At 36.7% G+C, this 14,649-nt stretch overlaps 1 protein-coding gene across 6 annotated transcripts in view; it reads right to left on the bottom strand.

Annotated features, from left to right (window-relative positions):
* Positions 1–14,649, bottom strand: part of FRYL (FRY like transcription coactivator) — a 164,032-nt gene that overhangs the window by 20,957 nt on the left and 128,426 nt on the right. For 5 of the 6 annotated variants that reach the window (XM_061352801.1, XM_061352811.1, XM_061352822.1 and 2 more), the window contains 9 exons: positions 14,178–14,275; positions 13,146–13,316; positions 12,018–12,158; positions 9,283–9,477; positions 7,461–7,622; positions 7,110–7,184; positions 5,875–6,051; positions 2,999–3,202; positions 1,939–2,109 (listed from right to left, as the gene is read on the bottom strand). In XM_061352801.1, coding sequence (XP_061208785.1) covers positions 1,939–2,109; positions 2,999–3,202; positions 5,875–6,051; positions 7,110–7,184; positions 7,461–7,622; positions 9,283–9,477; positions 12,018–12,158; positions 13,146–13,316; positions 14,178–14,275 — 1,394 coding nt within the window. Of the gene's footprint in view, positions 1–1,938; positions 2,110–2,998; positions 3,205–5,867; positions 6,052–7,109; positions 7,185–7,460; positions 7,623–9,282; positions 9,478–12,017; positions 12,159–13,145; positions 13,317–14,177; positions 14,276–14,649 lie in introns of all 6 variants that reach the window. The other variant, XM_061352826.1, reaches the window with a different exon arrangement.

Below are 14,649 nucleotides of genomic sequence, written 5' to 3'. Positions count from 1 at the left end.
AGCTCATTCTATTAAGAGGCATAAAGCCCTTTTAGGAACAAAATCCAACTAGATAGCTAACTCTTGTAGATGTAACTTTTGAGTGCTTGAACTCTGCCTGAAGAAAACATTTTTGACTGAATCCCACATTCTAACATGCACAAAATAAACTCTGAACACATCCCATGTAGTGACTGCAGACAGCATCTGCAGTCTTTATACATATATATAGATGGGGGACGTGTGTGTACATATATATATCTATATAGCAATGTTTTCTGGATGCTACTTAGTCATGAAATTACTTTACAGCCCAGTGTAAATGTTTTCAGTATTTTCAACAATGTTGCTGCTTTTAGTGAGTGAATGTTTTCATCTGTGTTATCAGAAGTATAGTGATTTTATGAAGGTAGCTGCCGAAGAACACTGAATCCAAGTATAAAGGCAGTCTCAGACAGAACTACAAAAACGTAGGTTTTGTAAATGAGTTAAAGCTGAGAATGCACCACAAGCAAACAAGACAAATTATAATGTTTAGCTCTAAAAATTCCTAGCTTATCTATCACTTCTCCCTTTTATCCCACCTTATCACTTCTGTGTTTTGAAATCTTGACATAAAAAAGAATAACCCAGACTAAGTGTTCTTCCTCACCCAAAATTCTATTACAGCAAAAATGCATGTTGTAGACAAGTAGATGAAGTGCTAAAAGACTTGTCTGCCAACCTAAGTACAGATAACCCTACAAATTTGAGACAATTTATCAATTGCAGTGTAATCAAACACTGCAGAAGAAAGCATATAGATAATATTAATGAAAAAAATATGCAAAAAGTGGAAAAAAGCTGCTTTATAAATGTCACAATGTCATAATTCTAGAAGGTGAAGATCTTATCACATGAAACCAGTCACCCATACTTTCCCTCTGTTGTTCTCCAAGTACGTCTTTTGTTCTTACAGTTCTCTGCATTAAATGTTTAGCTAGGTGAGTGGTTTCCCCGTTAGCACAAGCGACTTTCTAGGTAGCAAACAGGTAGACGAGAGCCTTTGTTTAGAAATCCCAGTCACTTTAACCAGTCAGTCGACTGTTTAAACAAAGCTGACTGCAGACTCATTCTTAAGTGTACATCACATACACACAGAAATAGCTTAATATTCTGGAAAACTCAATACAAATGTATGTTCTGTCAAAAGTGGGATTGCTATTGTTTATCCGAATAAAAATAAGATTGTCAGTAGCATCAATAATTTTATACATAAAATGTCTACCCAAACCAAGCTGCTTCAAATTCAAGAATAAAAACCATATTGAGGATTTAGGTACAACTGCTAAATATTGTACGAAATGTAGCAGATGATTATTTTAAATTTTTTTTTTCAATTTGTTCAAAATATTTTAAAAACCAAGAAACTTGAGTACTCACAGATTTGCAGGCAGCCATTAGCTTGAAATCTGTCTCAGTCCACACAGGCCCTTCCAAAAAAGTATACCACTAGCATCTGTGGTCCTTTCTAAAGCATTATTTAGTGGAACCAACTGCTAACACAGCTGGCCTGAGGTTTTATTCCCATACAGCACCAATCACATTAACCCACAGAAAGCAGAAAAAAGGGGGGGAAATAAAAAAGTATTTGAAAGAAAATGTTGCTCAAGAAGGATTTCAACCATCTGAAGTAAAAGCATCTCGAATAATAGCCTATTTTCATTCTGCACCATGAAATGATCATTATCAGCCCTTCAAGAATATTTTTAACCTGTGGTAAGTTCCCTCAGTCCACCCTAAGCAGTCTTCATACTGAGGAAACATTTTATCAGAACATTCCAACAGGTTAGAAATATTAAAAGCAAATCAACTAATCAGTGTAACAGATGAAAATTCAATCGAAAAGAAAGCCAAAGTTGCTATTGAACACTAGAAGAAGCCCAAATCAGCCATGCACCAGCCCACATTTCTCCCCACCTCAGGCAGCTGGTTGCTAGAGTTATCTAGAGAAGAAGCCTCCAAACTTGGCGTCTCAGTTCTTATTTGAAGCACGTCTTCTGTTCCCACACTGCTAGTGGAATCTTGAGATTGAAGTGATAAACCAGCATGATCTGATATTGTTTCATCTATGGCAGAATCGCTGTTCAACTAAGAAAAGAAACATGAAAATATTCATAGTTTATGGAACATATAAATTCCAGGGAAAACACACATTAGTTTTACAATAGGCTGTTTCAGTATGGTTAGATACTTGAATTTGTTTACATATGATGAGCTTCACACCTTTACACTAAACTGTTAGAAGCATCACATCTACTTCTGTAACATTTAACTTCAAGAAGTTAATGTGTGAAGTTACCCTTAGAATCCAGAAAATTACTTCCTTTCTAATTTTTAAAGGTCTTTGGCAGTGGTGAAATGCTAGACTGAAAACACTGAGGTGCAGAGCTCTTTGCTACAGGCAACATTAGTACAAACTTTGCCTAAAGTGTGGAGAGTGGCATACTGTCCCTGCTGCTCCCCATCCAGTGAATCTTTCTGATTTCGTTTATGTAATGGAGAGAGTCTTCAGAGTGGCCAGCGTTCTCCATTTCCCTCAGCTGTATGTACACATATGCCTCAAAATCCATAATTAAATTAGCAATTTCAGTGGTTAAACGCAACTGAGGCTCCCACAGGATCACTTACTTCTCTTGTTCTTATTTAGTATTTTGGGGTTTTTTTAGGAATCCAGGAAGACACATACTTCATACATAACATATTCAATTTTGCCCTTATACTGAAACAAATATATTAAGTGTAAAGACATACACGCACACAAAAAGTTAACACTGTACTTCAATTATAAACCTGTTATGTACCACTGATGTGGTAAAGGAACTCCTTCTCTTCACTGATGTTGGAAAGCAAAAGTTTAGCCACATCAGCTTAGTTCCTCTTTAATTCACTTAGGCTGAAGGTGTGAGCCATACTTATTCATTAAAAGTGCAAGTGAAAGCTTAAGTTCTAAGATTCCTTTCACAGAAAAATAACTTACCATCTGCGAACGAGACAATATCTGACTTGCAGTCAGGGCTGCTTCCTCTTCTGAAGACTCATCAGTATCTTCCTGGTTGGTCAAGTTCAAGCTGGGTGTGCTACCAGAGTACTGACATTCTTGAAGAGATGGTGTGTCTCCTTTGTCAATACTGTCAAGAGAGCGCCTGCGAACGCCCCAGTTGAAGTTGTCCATGCTTTCACCCTGTAATAAGAAAAGTTCGTGCAATATGTATATACAAATTTTAATGTAATAAAATTAATACACAAATGCAACCGAGACAACACAAGTACTGAATGTATTATGAACAGAGTTTCAATCAGCCCTTTGAGTTTTATTTAAATACCTTGTTAAATGACGTTCGCAGATAAAATATATATGGCAAATGAACTAGAAATCTTTTTAGTATCTTCTTGGAAGGTAACCCAATATATAATCTAGAACTATATCAGTATCAAATTCATATATATCTGACTAGAAAGTACAAACACACCACAGACAACAACAGAAGAACAAGCCAGGGCACCAGGCTGCAACTTACCTGCAGCTCCTGGTTAGCAAAAAGGAAAACACATATAATTAGAAAGAACGAGGACAAACACTTAAAGATACGCTAGAACCAGGGAAAAATGTTTTATTACATAAGATTTGCCAACAGTAAAAGACTGATTCAAGCTCTGAAAAAAAGCTTTGATCAAAAAGCTAGTATTTGAAATAATTTCTCTTTCGAATGGGAGATTGATTGAAAAAATAAACAGACGACAAAACACTAAAACCAGCATGCTTATGATACATTTCTCTAGCATAACATGTAAAGCAACTGTTTCAACAAACATTAGATGAAATTCATTAACTAACACACATGAATCTAAACTGACCACATCCGACTGACAAAGCACCACCAACATTAATTATATGCAGGTTCTAGAAAAAAACATGTCTTCATTAACTGTTTTACCAGCTACTTTGTGTCAGTTTTATGAAATACACCCTAAACACCAAAAGCTAGATCCTTTCTGTTTGCACAGTATAAAGATAGCCTACTTGGGTTTCAGACATCCAACATATTAAGTGAAATCCATATCTTAAACCCACATTGTTTTAATTCACAAGTACAAACTATCTTTGATTTTCTCACGCACTTTGTCAACCTTCAACAATTCATCTACAGATGGAAAACCTGATAAGGTTACTTCACCAGTCTGAAGACAGTTCCTAAAATACCACATCTAGCCCCAGATGTGCAAGTATGGGTTCCAAAAGTGCTCTGACAAAATATCACTTGTGGTGACATTATGATGAGATCATTATGATGTATTAAACATGCAAAGCAAACTAAACATTTCTCTCTTAGTGATTTGGTTTGCTCCAAAATAAGGCAAAAAGTCATGGCAATGCAAAAGAATCCCAACTATAATAAAGTACTTCTACTGTGAGCTGAAGCACTTCTGTTTAATCCAAATATTACTCAGATTTTAATGTAAGAGCCTCAGTTCATACTGTTGACATTTAATTCTTAGAAACAAAGAACATTCTGTATTTCTGCTGCAAAACTAGGCAGCTCTTAGATAAAGTGCACAATTTGTATGTAATGCCCTAAATTTTACAATCTGTGCTTTTTCTTTCGTTTTTTTTGCAAATATAGCACTACATGCTGCATACAGGCAAGTACTGAGAAAGAAACTGTCTCTTCTCCATCATGATCTGTTAATCTGCTATTAAAATAATACAGAAAATGAAGTTAAAGGTTAACTTGGTTTGGCAAAGTTTTTGACTTTTGGCATCCTACCTGTAAAGACCCATCCAGTGCTAAAATAATGCTATGCTACTACTCAGCCAATTCTGAACTGTTATACTTGCTTTGAATATAAGAAACTGTATCTGTATAGTGTGTCAGTCATCTATGCAACAGACCATAATGAGCCTATACTTTTCCTAGAAGATGCAAATATTGGCTGAAGTGAAGCAATATACAGGAAGGAAAGTGGGATAAAACTTAAGTATTAAGGGGGGAAAAAGCAAGATTTTGTAAAAGGGGATAGATTAATGAAAAGAACAGTCCTGAAGTTTAGATAGGCAGATATTATTCTTAGCAGCTTGTTGACTCAAAACCCACAAGGGTCTCCATTACTAATTCAGTTATTTTGTACAGACTGTAACAAAAACACTGAAAGAAACCTCAAAGTACTTATCCCCAGTCCTTTTAGAGTCATACTTTTAAGCTTCAGCAAATTCTGGTCTGAAGCCTTTTATTTATCCCAAGCAAGTAGCAACTGTTAACAGAATCTTTACTATTTCTCAATATTTAATTTTGGTTTACCTCCCCTCTCTTGTTTTTGAGAGGAGAAGTAGAGGAAATGTAAGAACTGCAGCAAGCCAGATATAATGTAAAAGTCAGTGCAACCACTTACACTGACCAAGTTAATCATATATAATGAGATAGTATATCATACAGTTTGTAACTTTGAAACCTATTCTTCATGTTTTCAAAATGCAGAAGTGCATTAGGAACAAGATTACACAATTTTCTTAACAGACTGTTCCATGATTAAATTTTCAGCCGCATGATAGCCAGGTGTTCATCCTGTAATTGGTTTATACTGTCATATCGCTTCACTTTCAGATTAAGTCACTTAACACCCCCTACAAAATCCCAAATCTCCCAAGCAAAGGCACCCAACAACTTGCAACAAATTAACATTGCAAAGTTTGTGACGCAGGTTTCTTTATCATTCAAGTTGAGTTCAATCACATCATAAATTCTTTCCAACTGGATTAGTTATAAGAGCTGCCAATTCCTTAGAATTGCACCAACATAACCTTATTTTTAAAAGGTTCTCAAATGGAAATACACAGAAGAAATCCCAAGGTCTCACCTCTGCATCTTCCAATTCAACATCTAAAAAGTCAAAGTCTTTAAAAACTCCAAATTGTTGTTCACTGGTATTGTCTTCTACAGCCACTTCCTCCTCTTGAATCACTTCTTCTGTTGTTGAAATAAGACTAGTTTGTTGATCACCAACTTCCAAGTCCTCATTAGAAGAAAACACAACCTGCAGATATGGGTAAAAATAGAAATAAAAACTTACAACTTCTGTAACTCCAGAAGTCAGCTATCCTGCTTCCCACATTTAATGGCATTAGGGGCAATTAGCCACTAGGGGGAGGTAGACTGCAGTTTGTTTTAGAGACTTGCTGGATTTTAAACTACATCTTTAAACTAGTGACAACCGAGGTGGGCTACTCACTTCATTTTAAAAAGTTCTTAATGTCATAACCACTATTAAGCTTAGTATGCCACTGGGGGTCTTCTCTATGCCATGCACAGAAGTAAAACCATCAGTCTAGTTTACTTAATAGTTAAGACTACTGCTCCTCCTGATACCCATGTTAAGTTTGAAGGCATGTAATCCATCGTTTTTTTTCAATGGATTCTACGGTGTTTTCAATACAGCATCAACATCCTTGCAGTCCTCAGCCATTGCTGCCCCCTCTCTCTAAAGTGCGTGTTATTTGTAATGGGCTAGATAAAGATTTACTTCGAACAGGGGAGACCTAGTTCTTTTCCCTCTTCTAGCCAAGACACTTAACATTTATACATGCAGCCCCAAACACACTAATCTGGACTGGCAGTGTAGTCCTGCTCTTCTGTGAAGAAGTACTAAAGGTTAGTTTGATCAGCTGAGTTCCTTAGTAGTCAATTAATTTAACTTGGAGAGATTTGAGTTTCAGTCCAAAAACTTAAAAAAAAATCTTGTTTTGATAACCACATAAGATAAAAATTAAGACTTAATCCTAGCAATTAATCTTTGCTTTAAAACATACAGACCTTCCCTAAGGTCCATTCCCTGAGACAGCAACATTAGTTTTGGCTGAATTTAAATAGTGTTTTCAAACATGTCTGGTGAAGAGAGGTGCCCCCTGGACTTCTTAAGGAAAAATTCATTACTTATGATTCCACCTCTTTCTGATTCTTCAAACTGGATTTGTGATTTACTGAACCAAAAACAGTTAGTCAAAAACCGCTCTTCATAACTTCACCAATACCTGAAAATGCAACATTATCACTGACGGGATTTAAAAACCAGAACAAAACACCATCACCACTTACTGAAGGATTCTTGGGAAGACCAGATTCTGGACCACACAGAGAAAGCACATTCATTAGCTTCTCTCTAGTTCTTCTCTGAAAAATATACCAAAGAAAATCACATAGCAAGGCATCTGCTGGAGGTTAAAATGGAAACCGTCTGCATTTTAACTAGTCATCTCACATGCTGACATCCACTAAGAAGAATCTGACCATTTCTTCTTTTCACCAGTACTAGGCTTTTAATTTACACTATATTCATTTACTGTTTTGCTAAGACGCAATATAGACTTCAAATTAGACTTCATCAATTTTTTTATACATTCATAAACATTTCTGTAATACACATATAAAGCATTCAAGACAATGTACCTGAGATAGCTGTGGTCTCTTCCAGCTGACGGGAACTAATGCATTTGAATTGGAGCCTGACGAAGTTGAAGAAGTGCTGCGCGTGACAGCAATGACTTTCGGCTTCCCATTTCTACCAGCTGCGCTGTGTTGATCACCATACTTATTTCCAATAATTGGTGTCTACCAAAGACAACAAATACTTCCTCAAAATGCAAATCTGTATTAGTAAAGACTGCACATTTGTTTTCAGAATTTAGTATTACGTAAAAAGAAGGGCTTGTCTGTCTGTTTTTAAGCATTCTATGAAGCCTATGCCTAATCCACTGAGCATTGGTACACTGGGAAATACAAAGCTGAATAAGTCTACCCTACGCAGTAGGCTGCCATTCTGCTCACTTGTGGTTTTTTGAATTAAGTAGAATTTATGCTGACAATCCAGCTATATGTTTTCAAACATGCTTTGAAAAATTGTTTTCACAGAAAAGCAACTAACACACACACTTAGAATCACAGAATCATAGAATAGTTAGAGTGGGAAAGGACCTTAAGATCAAGTTCGAACCCCCTGCCATGGGCAGGGACACCTCACACTAAACCATCTCACCCAAGGCTTCATCCAAGCTGGTTTTGAACACTGCCAGGGATGGAGCATTCACAACCTCCCTGGGCAACCCATTCCAGTGCCTCACCACCCTAACAGGAAAGAATTTCCTCCTTATATCCAATCTAAACTTCCCCTGTTTAAGTTTTAACCCATTACCCCTTGTCCTGTCACTACAGTCCCTAATGAAGAGTCCCTTCCCAGCATCCCTATAGGCCCCCTTCAGATACTGGAAGGCTGCTATGAGGTCTCCATGCAGCTTTCTCTTCTCCAGGCTGAACAGCCCCAACTTTCTCAGCCTATCTTTATACAGGAGGTGCTCCAGTCCCCTGATCACCCTCATGGCCCTCCTCTGGACTTGTTCCAACAGATCCATGTCCTTTTTATGTTGGACTTCTGAGAACCAAGCAGCAAATTCAGTCCTTCTGACAACAAATGCCACTCCAGAGAACTCTGCAGGAATTCATCTTGTCCCTCAATTATATACATGCAATGAAACTTCCAGTAAGGAATTAACTTGCCAATTTAAGTCTTAAGACATCTGTAACTCCAAGCATTATCTAGGGTCACCTTCAACCAGGAGCCCTTACTTCTGATTAACTGTAATGTCCTACAGTTTTCACATCCTTATATTACACTGCAGTCATTTGGTTATGCTCCCATTTTCAGACATAGAATGAGTATCAGATGTACTATCTTCAGTTGTAATGAACCTTAAGGGGGAGGGGGGGTTAGGTGTGTTGTTTTTAACTACAGGATTTTCTCCAGTTTCATTCATCTTACATTGAGGTATCTATATTGTGTATCCTACTCTCTTCTCTAAATTTTCTCCCCCTTCCAATGCCACACCAGCACCACTGTACAGGGTTTTAATCCTCTCAGCCCTTGAACACAAAACCTTTCATTTGATGAAAGCCTGGAATGTTCAGCTGCAAGCAGCAGCCAGCTGCATTAGCCTGCTCTCTGACACAGCTGAAATACCCTTGAGAATAATCCCATTGACTTTTAGTAATTAACTCTTCAGACATTCAAAGAGGGGGAAAAAGGCAAAAACACAACAAAAGCATTCAAAGGTTATCTTTCAGTATGACTCTTAATTACTTGTAAGTAAAACTTCAACACCTGTCATTCTTAACAATTATATTTATCTTAAAATACATAAATGTAGAAGGCTAACAAAACAAATCTGAGTTTGCAACAGAAAATCATACTGCATTGTAATTTCAATATAGTAATTACCTCTGATATGTCAAAATGAAAATCTAAGGTCTTCCCAGGTAGCTCTTTGGACACATTAAAAATTTTCGTGAAAGATATTTCAGGAGAACCTATGTCACCTCCATAAGACTTAGGGATATCATTAGGTACAACAAGGCTTGCTGACCGAGACACCACCAGCTTCAAAATATTAAGAGCTTCCTTCCAATATGGACTCTAAAGAGAACATATACAAATCGCAAAACAGTTACTTTAAACAAGACACCGTTTTTAATGTACAGTGGGATTTTACATTAATTCATTGCAAGATTCCCAAAACCAGAATCTAATCATTTACAGGTGGCTGCAAGGCGCTAGCACACATGGGCAGCTTTGGACCTTGAAGTGCCAAGAAGGCAGCAGCAAGCTATCAGGTCATCCCATGGTGGATGGTCAGGTCCAGCCAAGCAGGCAGGTCCAAGTGCCAGCCACACCAGACTCTGTTCTATGTCCCTTACTCCCTGCGTTTGCACTGTGTGTTTTACCATTGTTTGAAGTATCTGCCCTTCATGCCCCAGAAAATAAAAACTAATTGCATTTAAAAGCAAAACAACTTCCACCTCTTGCCACCTTCAATTATTTTACATTTATGGGCAGAGTAAACTGAACTTGAAACAGCCAAAAATATTTTGTGCTTTATTTCTTCAGGTATTTCAAAAATCTTAAAAAAAACCAAACCAAACCAATACATTTACAAGGTTTTTATGTAGTATCAAACCAAGTGCTTAAAACAGCCAGGGCAAAAGCATGAGAACATAAGAGGCAGATCCTGATTTGAGTGCACTCTCCTCAAAAAAATGGTTAATGGTAATGTAAATAATTTAGCAGCTTCAACTACAGAAATTGTGGAGTCAATCGCAGAAGAGACACTGAAAGCAGCACCTTGGGAGGGTTAAGATTTACACTCCTGAAAATGTTGGGATTCTACCTGAAACTTAATCTTCCAATTTTTTTAATTAGCAGGATATCTGCCATAATAAGAGTCTTCAATAATCTCCTGAATTTCTGTGCATCATAAACATAAAAAAGTAGTCTCAAACCTGAACCATCCTGTAGCAACTTAAATTAAGATGCACTGTGACTGCAAAAGGCTAAAAACATCAGCTTAGTAGCATCAAATTTAAACAAGACATGTTCATTTACGATCTTCTTTTGTCATTAATAGTAACATGTTTTATCATATCAAAAATACATAGGCCTCTCTGGAGGGTTTTTTTTCACTAGTACTATTATTTTGATAGCCAACATCTCCTAATTAAAATGAGATTCCATGGTAGTGTGGGCATAGAAAGCTCAAATAAAGGTTAGACGTGAAGCAAGCAGCTCTCAGGCCAGGCAAACTATAGTTAATGCTAATCATTCCATTTTGCCTAATGCACTCTGACAGGAGCACAATATCGAAAGTACATATCCATCAATAACAAAACATCCAGGGAGCACTACTCTTCCTAGTTAATTATGATTAAACCACTTGACTGAAATACATTTGGCAATAATGGAATTCAGGAAAAAGGGGGGGCAAAGGGAAGAAACAAAAAGAATGCTGTACACTGAAACAGCTTTATGCTCCAGGCATTTTCATTTTCAGCAAGATGCTAGACTTTCTTCTGTGAAATAGATTTTCAGTCAATTCTGTTCCAAGTACAACAGATCAAATTACCTAGAGCAAAACACTGCTGTTCATCTTTGGGGGACTTTAATAAAAAAAGCACTCAAATCCATTACGGTGCACCTTAATGTTCCTCACAGATACATTGGTCAAACTGATTTAAATATGTATTTAACTGTAAAACTGAATTTTGAAAATATATACATTTAAATAAAACATTTGTGCAGTATTTAGCAGTAAAGGTGTCCTGGGTTCAGCAGTGGCAGTCATTTTTTCTCCTTAGCAGCTGGTGCAGTGCTGTGTTTTTGACTTTCAGCCTGGGAACAATGCTGATAACACCAATGGTTTTAGTTGTTACTACATCATGTTTAGTCTGACCAAGGACTTTCTGACTTTCATGCTCTGCCAGGGAGGAAGGGAAGCTGGGAGGAAGCAGAGACAGGACACCTGACCCAAACTGACCAAAGAGGTATTCCGTACCACAGCACATCATGCCCAGGATGTAAAACTGGGGGCAGTTACCCGGAAGGGTTAGATCACTGCCGGGGTCGGGCTGGGTATTGGTCGGCAGGTTGTGAGCATTTGTTTCTGTTCCCTTGTTATTTCCCTTACCATTATTACTATTGGTGGCAGCAGCAGTGGTTTGTGTTATACCTTACGTACTGAATTGTTCTTATCTCAACCCGTGGGAGTCACATTCTTTTGATTCTCCTTCCCATCCTTTCAGGAGCTGGGGGAAGAAAGGGTGGGGGGAGTAGACTGCGTGGTTCTGATTTATGGCCTGGGCTTAAACCACAACAAAAGGTTTCCTTGCATTTTAATAGTTGAAGGATTATGTCCTCTAAATACATATGTAGAGTTGCCTCTATCTGCAAATAGATGCACATTCACCCATGTATACTTGGTCCCACAAAATGTGTTTCAAATCGGACAAACACATAAGCATATAGTGAATTAAGTACGTAGGACAAAATAATGAAACTATGAAATCTGGCCTTGAACAGCTACTTTTATGTCTGAAATAAATTAATCCCCATAAAAATGTAAGTGTAATTTCACTACCACTTTGATAATATAAGAAAGGCTTTTACAGTTTCTCAGTACCTACCTGAACATATTTACCAATAACTTTTATGATTTCCAAGTTGAACTGCTTCACTGGTGCTGTGGATAGGTCAATATGACTTAGAAGACTGTAAATGATCTGCAATAAGGACTGCTGCATACTGGATAAACCCTTCTCTAACAGCTAAAAAAAATAAAATTTAAAACAGAGAATTCACTTAGGGCCTTTAATGTAGTAGAAAGGGAAAACAAGTATTAAAATACAGCCAACTTCCATACATATTTATTTTCCCTTTTAAGGAACTTGTTTTCAAAACCAGCAGAGTTGCCACTTTACTGGTATCACCTCATGTTTTTCAAAATTTTGTTTTAGCATTAAAAGAAAATCAGAACAATGTTCTCTGTCCTAATTCATTTTTTTTCTCCTGAAGTTTGACATATTTATTAGCATAGATCTAAACCACCTCATAATAAAACACTTCTCATTAAACAGAAGTGTTCATGCAAATTCAAAATCTCATTACTGTATGAAAAACAATTACGTCTCTGCGTTAAGTAAGGCTGGAACACAAAATCTTACAAACAAAATAAGTGCATATAAAGTCATTCATGAGAATGTACAAATATTCAAAAACATCTTCATCAGTTTGAAGTTTTATACTTCAAGGACAAGTCTAAAAGGTTTTCACACGACACTTTTTAAAGATAGTAACAGTATTCCTGTATGAATGGCTGGCAGACTCACATACTGAATTCTGTACTTGAAATTATCTTTGATTATACACAATGCAATACTCAATAATTTCCAAGTTTAATTTAAGCTGTGATAAGGTAATCTTTAAATGTGCAGTTGGCTAAAAGAGGGTCTCTTAGAATTTGCACTATACTAAAGCCAAGACAGTGTCCACATTTTATTCACATAGCACAGAATATAAATATCAACTTTGAAACACAACTATCATGAAAAGGAATCTTTCATTAGAGGGATTACAATTTATTTCTAGGTATACTTAAATTGTTGCACTCTAACATGGCATATTTTAACACTATTCTTTCATCATGGAAGGTGGACTTTTTTCCCCACCAATATTCAGAATCATGAAAAATAAGGAACTGGCAATGAGTAAATGTAATGTTGATCAGAGATTGTTAATATGAGATACATACTTACCTCTGCAAGGTATGTTACGAGGTTAAATGTGGCATCTGAGAAAGAGTCATGCAAATATCTACACACTACATTAATCCAGTTAGAACAGTCTCTGGAATAACTGTGTGTACTGTATAAGCTCATCATATGAGCCAGATTGGCAAGAGTAGGTGATTTTTCCTCTGCACAAACCTGTAAAGCAAAAAGCATATTTAATTATATTAGAAATGCCAATTGTTTAACCTAAGCATTCACAACTCATTATTCCCAGATTGCACTCTGTTTTCTAATAACTGAAACTGAACTATTCACATAAGCAACACCTACAGCTTCTGTTGAATTTTGGTACTGCGGCACCCACACTCCAAGCTGATCTACTCATCCAAACTTCGTTCAAATAGAGTCCTTAACTAGTAGATCAAGTATTTAAGGGACAGCAGTAATGTCTGGATTTACAACAGGCATGTAGTTCTTTGAGGCATCTTATGCACATGTAAGTCATTTATGTATCACAGAGGGCTACAACTGCATCCTCTATGAGAGATAGCACTTATTCCCCTTTCCACAGTCTTCCTTACAATACAGTGTGTTAGGCCAGCACACCACCATCCTGGCTGGAGATTGTTGGTGTGTATCATGTACTGTTTTAACAGACACTAAAGAACATGCTATCTTTTCTTCAGTCCAAAAGGTAAGGATGACCTCATTCTCATAATTAGGAAGATTACTTAAAAAGGGATTTACATTTAAAATTACAAACTGAAAAGTCAGACCAGGTAAGGAAAAGTAACTGATGTTGTTAGTAAGAAAATTTGTTCTTTACATCTCAATTTTACAGAATAAGCTGAACATGTTTTTGCACTGACAAAGAGAAACTCGGATTGATAGGAGGTCCAACTATGTAAACTAAGGACTGAATCTCGTCTTTAAAATATGACCTTTTACAGTTATTTCTGTATTAGAATATTAGGTAAAAATATAAGAGAGCAGAAAAATATAGAAACAATGCTGGTATAAAGTTCTGACCATTTCTCCAAGCACCATTTTACATACCTTTGCTATCCTGTCAGCTGTTTCTTTACAAAACTGAGTTGGGTTATCAAAATGTTGAATCAGATGAGGAAGTAGACACAAGATGTTTAAGGGAAATCCTAAACACATACATAAACACAGTTACATGAGCCCCAAAGATTTTTAATATCACTTAATTTAATGTGGAGTTACCTGGTATTTAAGTACCCTTACAGCATGACACATACATTCACACCAATATATAAATACACATACATGTACTTAAGTGTGTATGTATGTAGAATACATATAAATGTGTCTGTGTTAGGTATAGATATGCGTAAGATGAAAATAAAATCATCATCAGACCAATTAAGTGAAAGTATAAGGAAACTGGACAGCTTTAGGCAGTACGGTCACATTGCTTCTTAAAAGTTTGAAATAGTACTAATTGAGCTAGTTAGCACAAGATCATGAAAAATAATATATGTGCTCCTAAAACTCACTTGTAAAC

This window comes from Neopsephotus bourkii, unplaced genomic scaffold, assembly GCF_033783945.1.
Source record: "Neopsephotus bourkii isolate Nb327-2 ecotype Australia unplaced genomic scaffold, CSIRO-AGI_Nbou_v1 NB_54, whole genome shotgun sequence".
NCBI lineage: Eukaryota > Metazoa > Chordata > Aves > Psittaciformes > Psittacidae > Neopsephotus > Neopsephotus bourkii.
The sequence above is the reverse complement of the archived record's forward strand: the minus strand, read 5'-3'. Positions and strand labels throughout refer to the sequence as shown.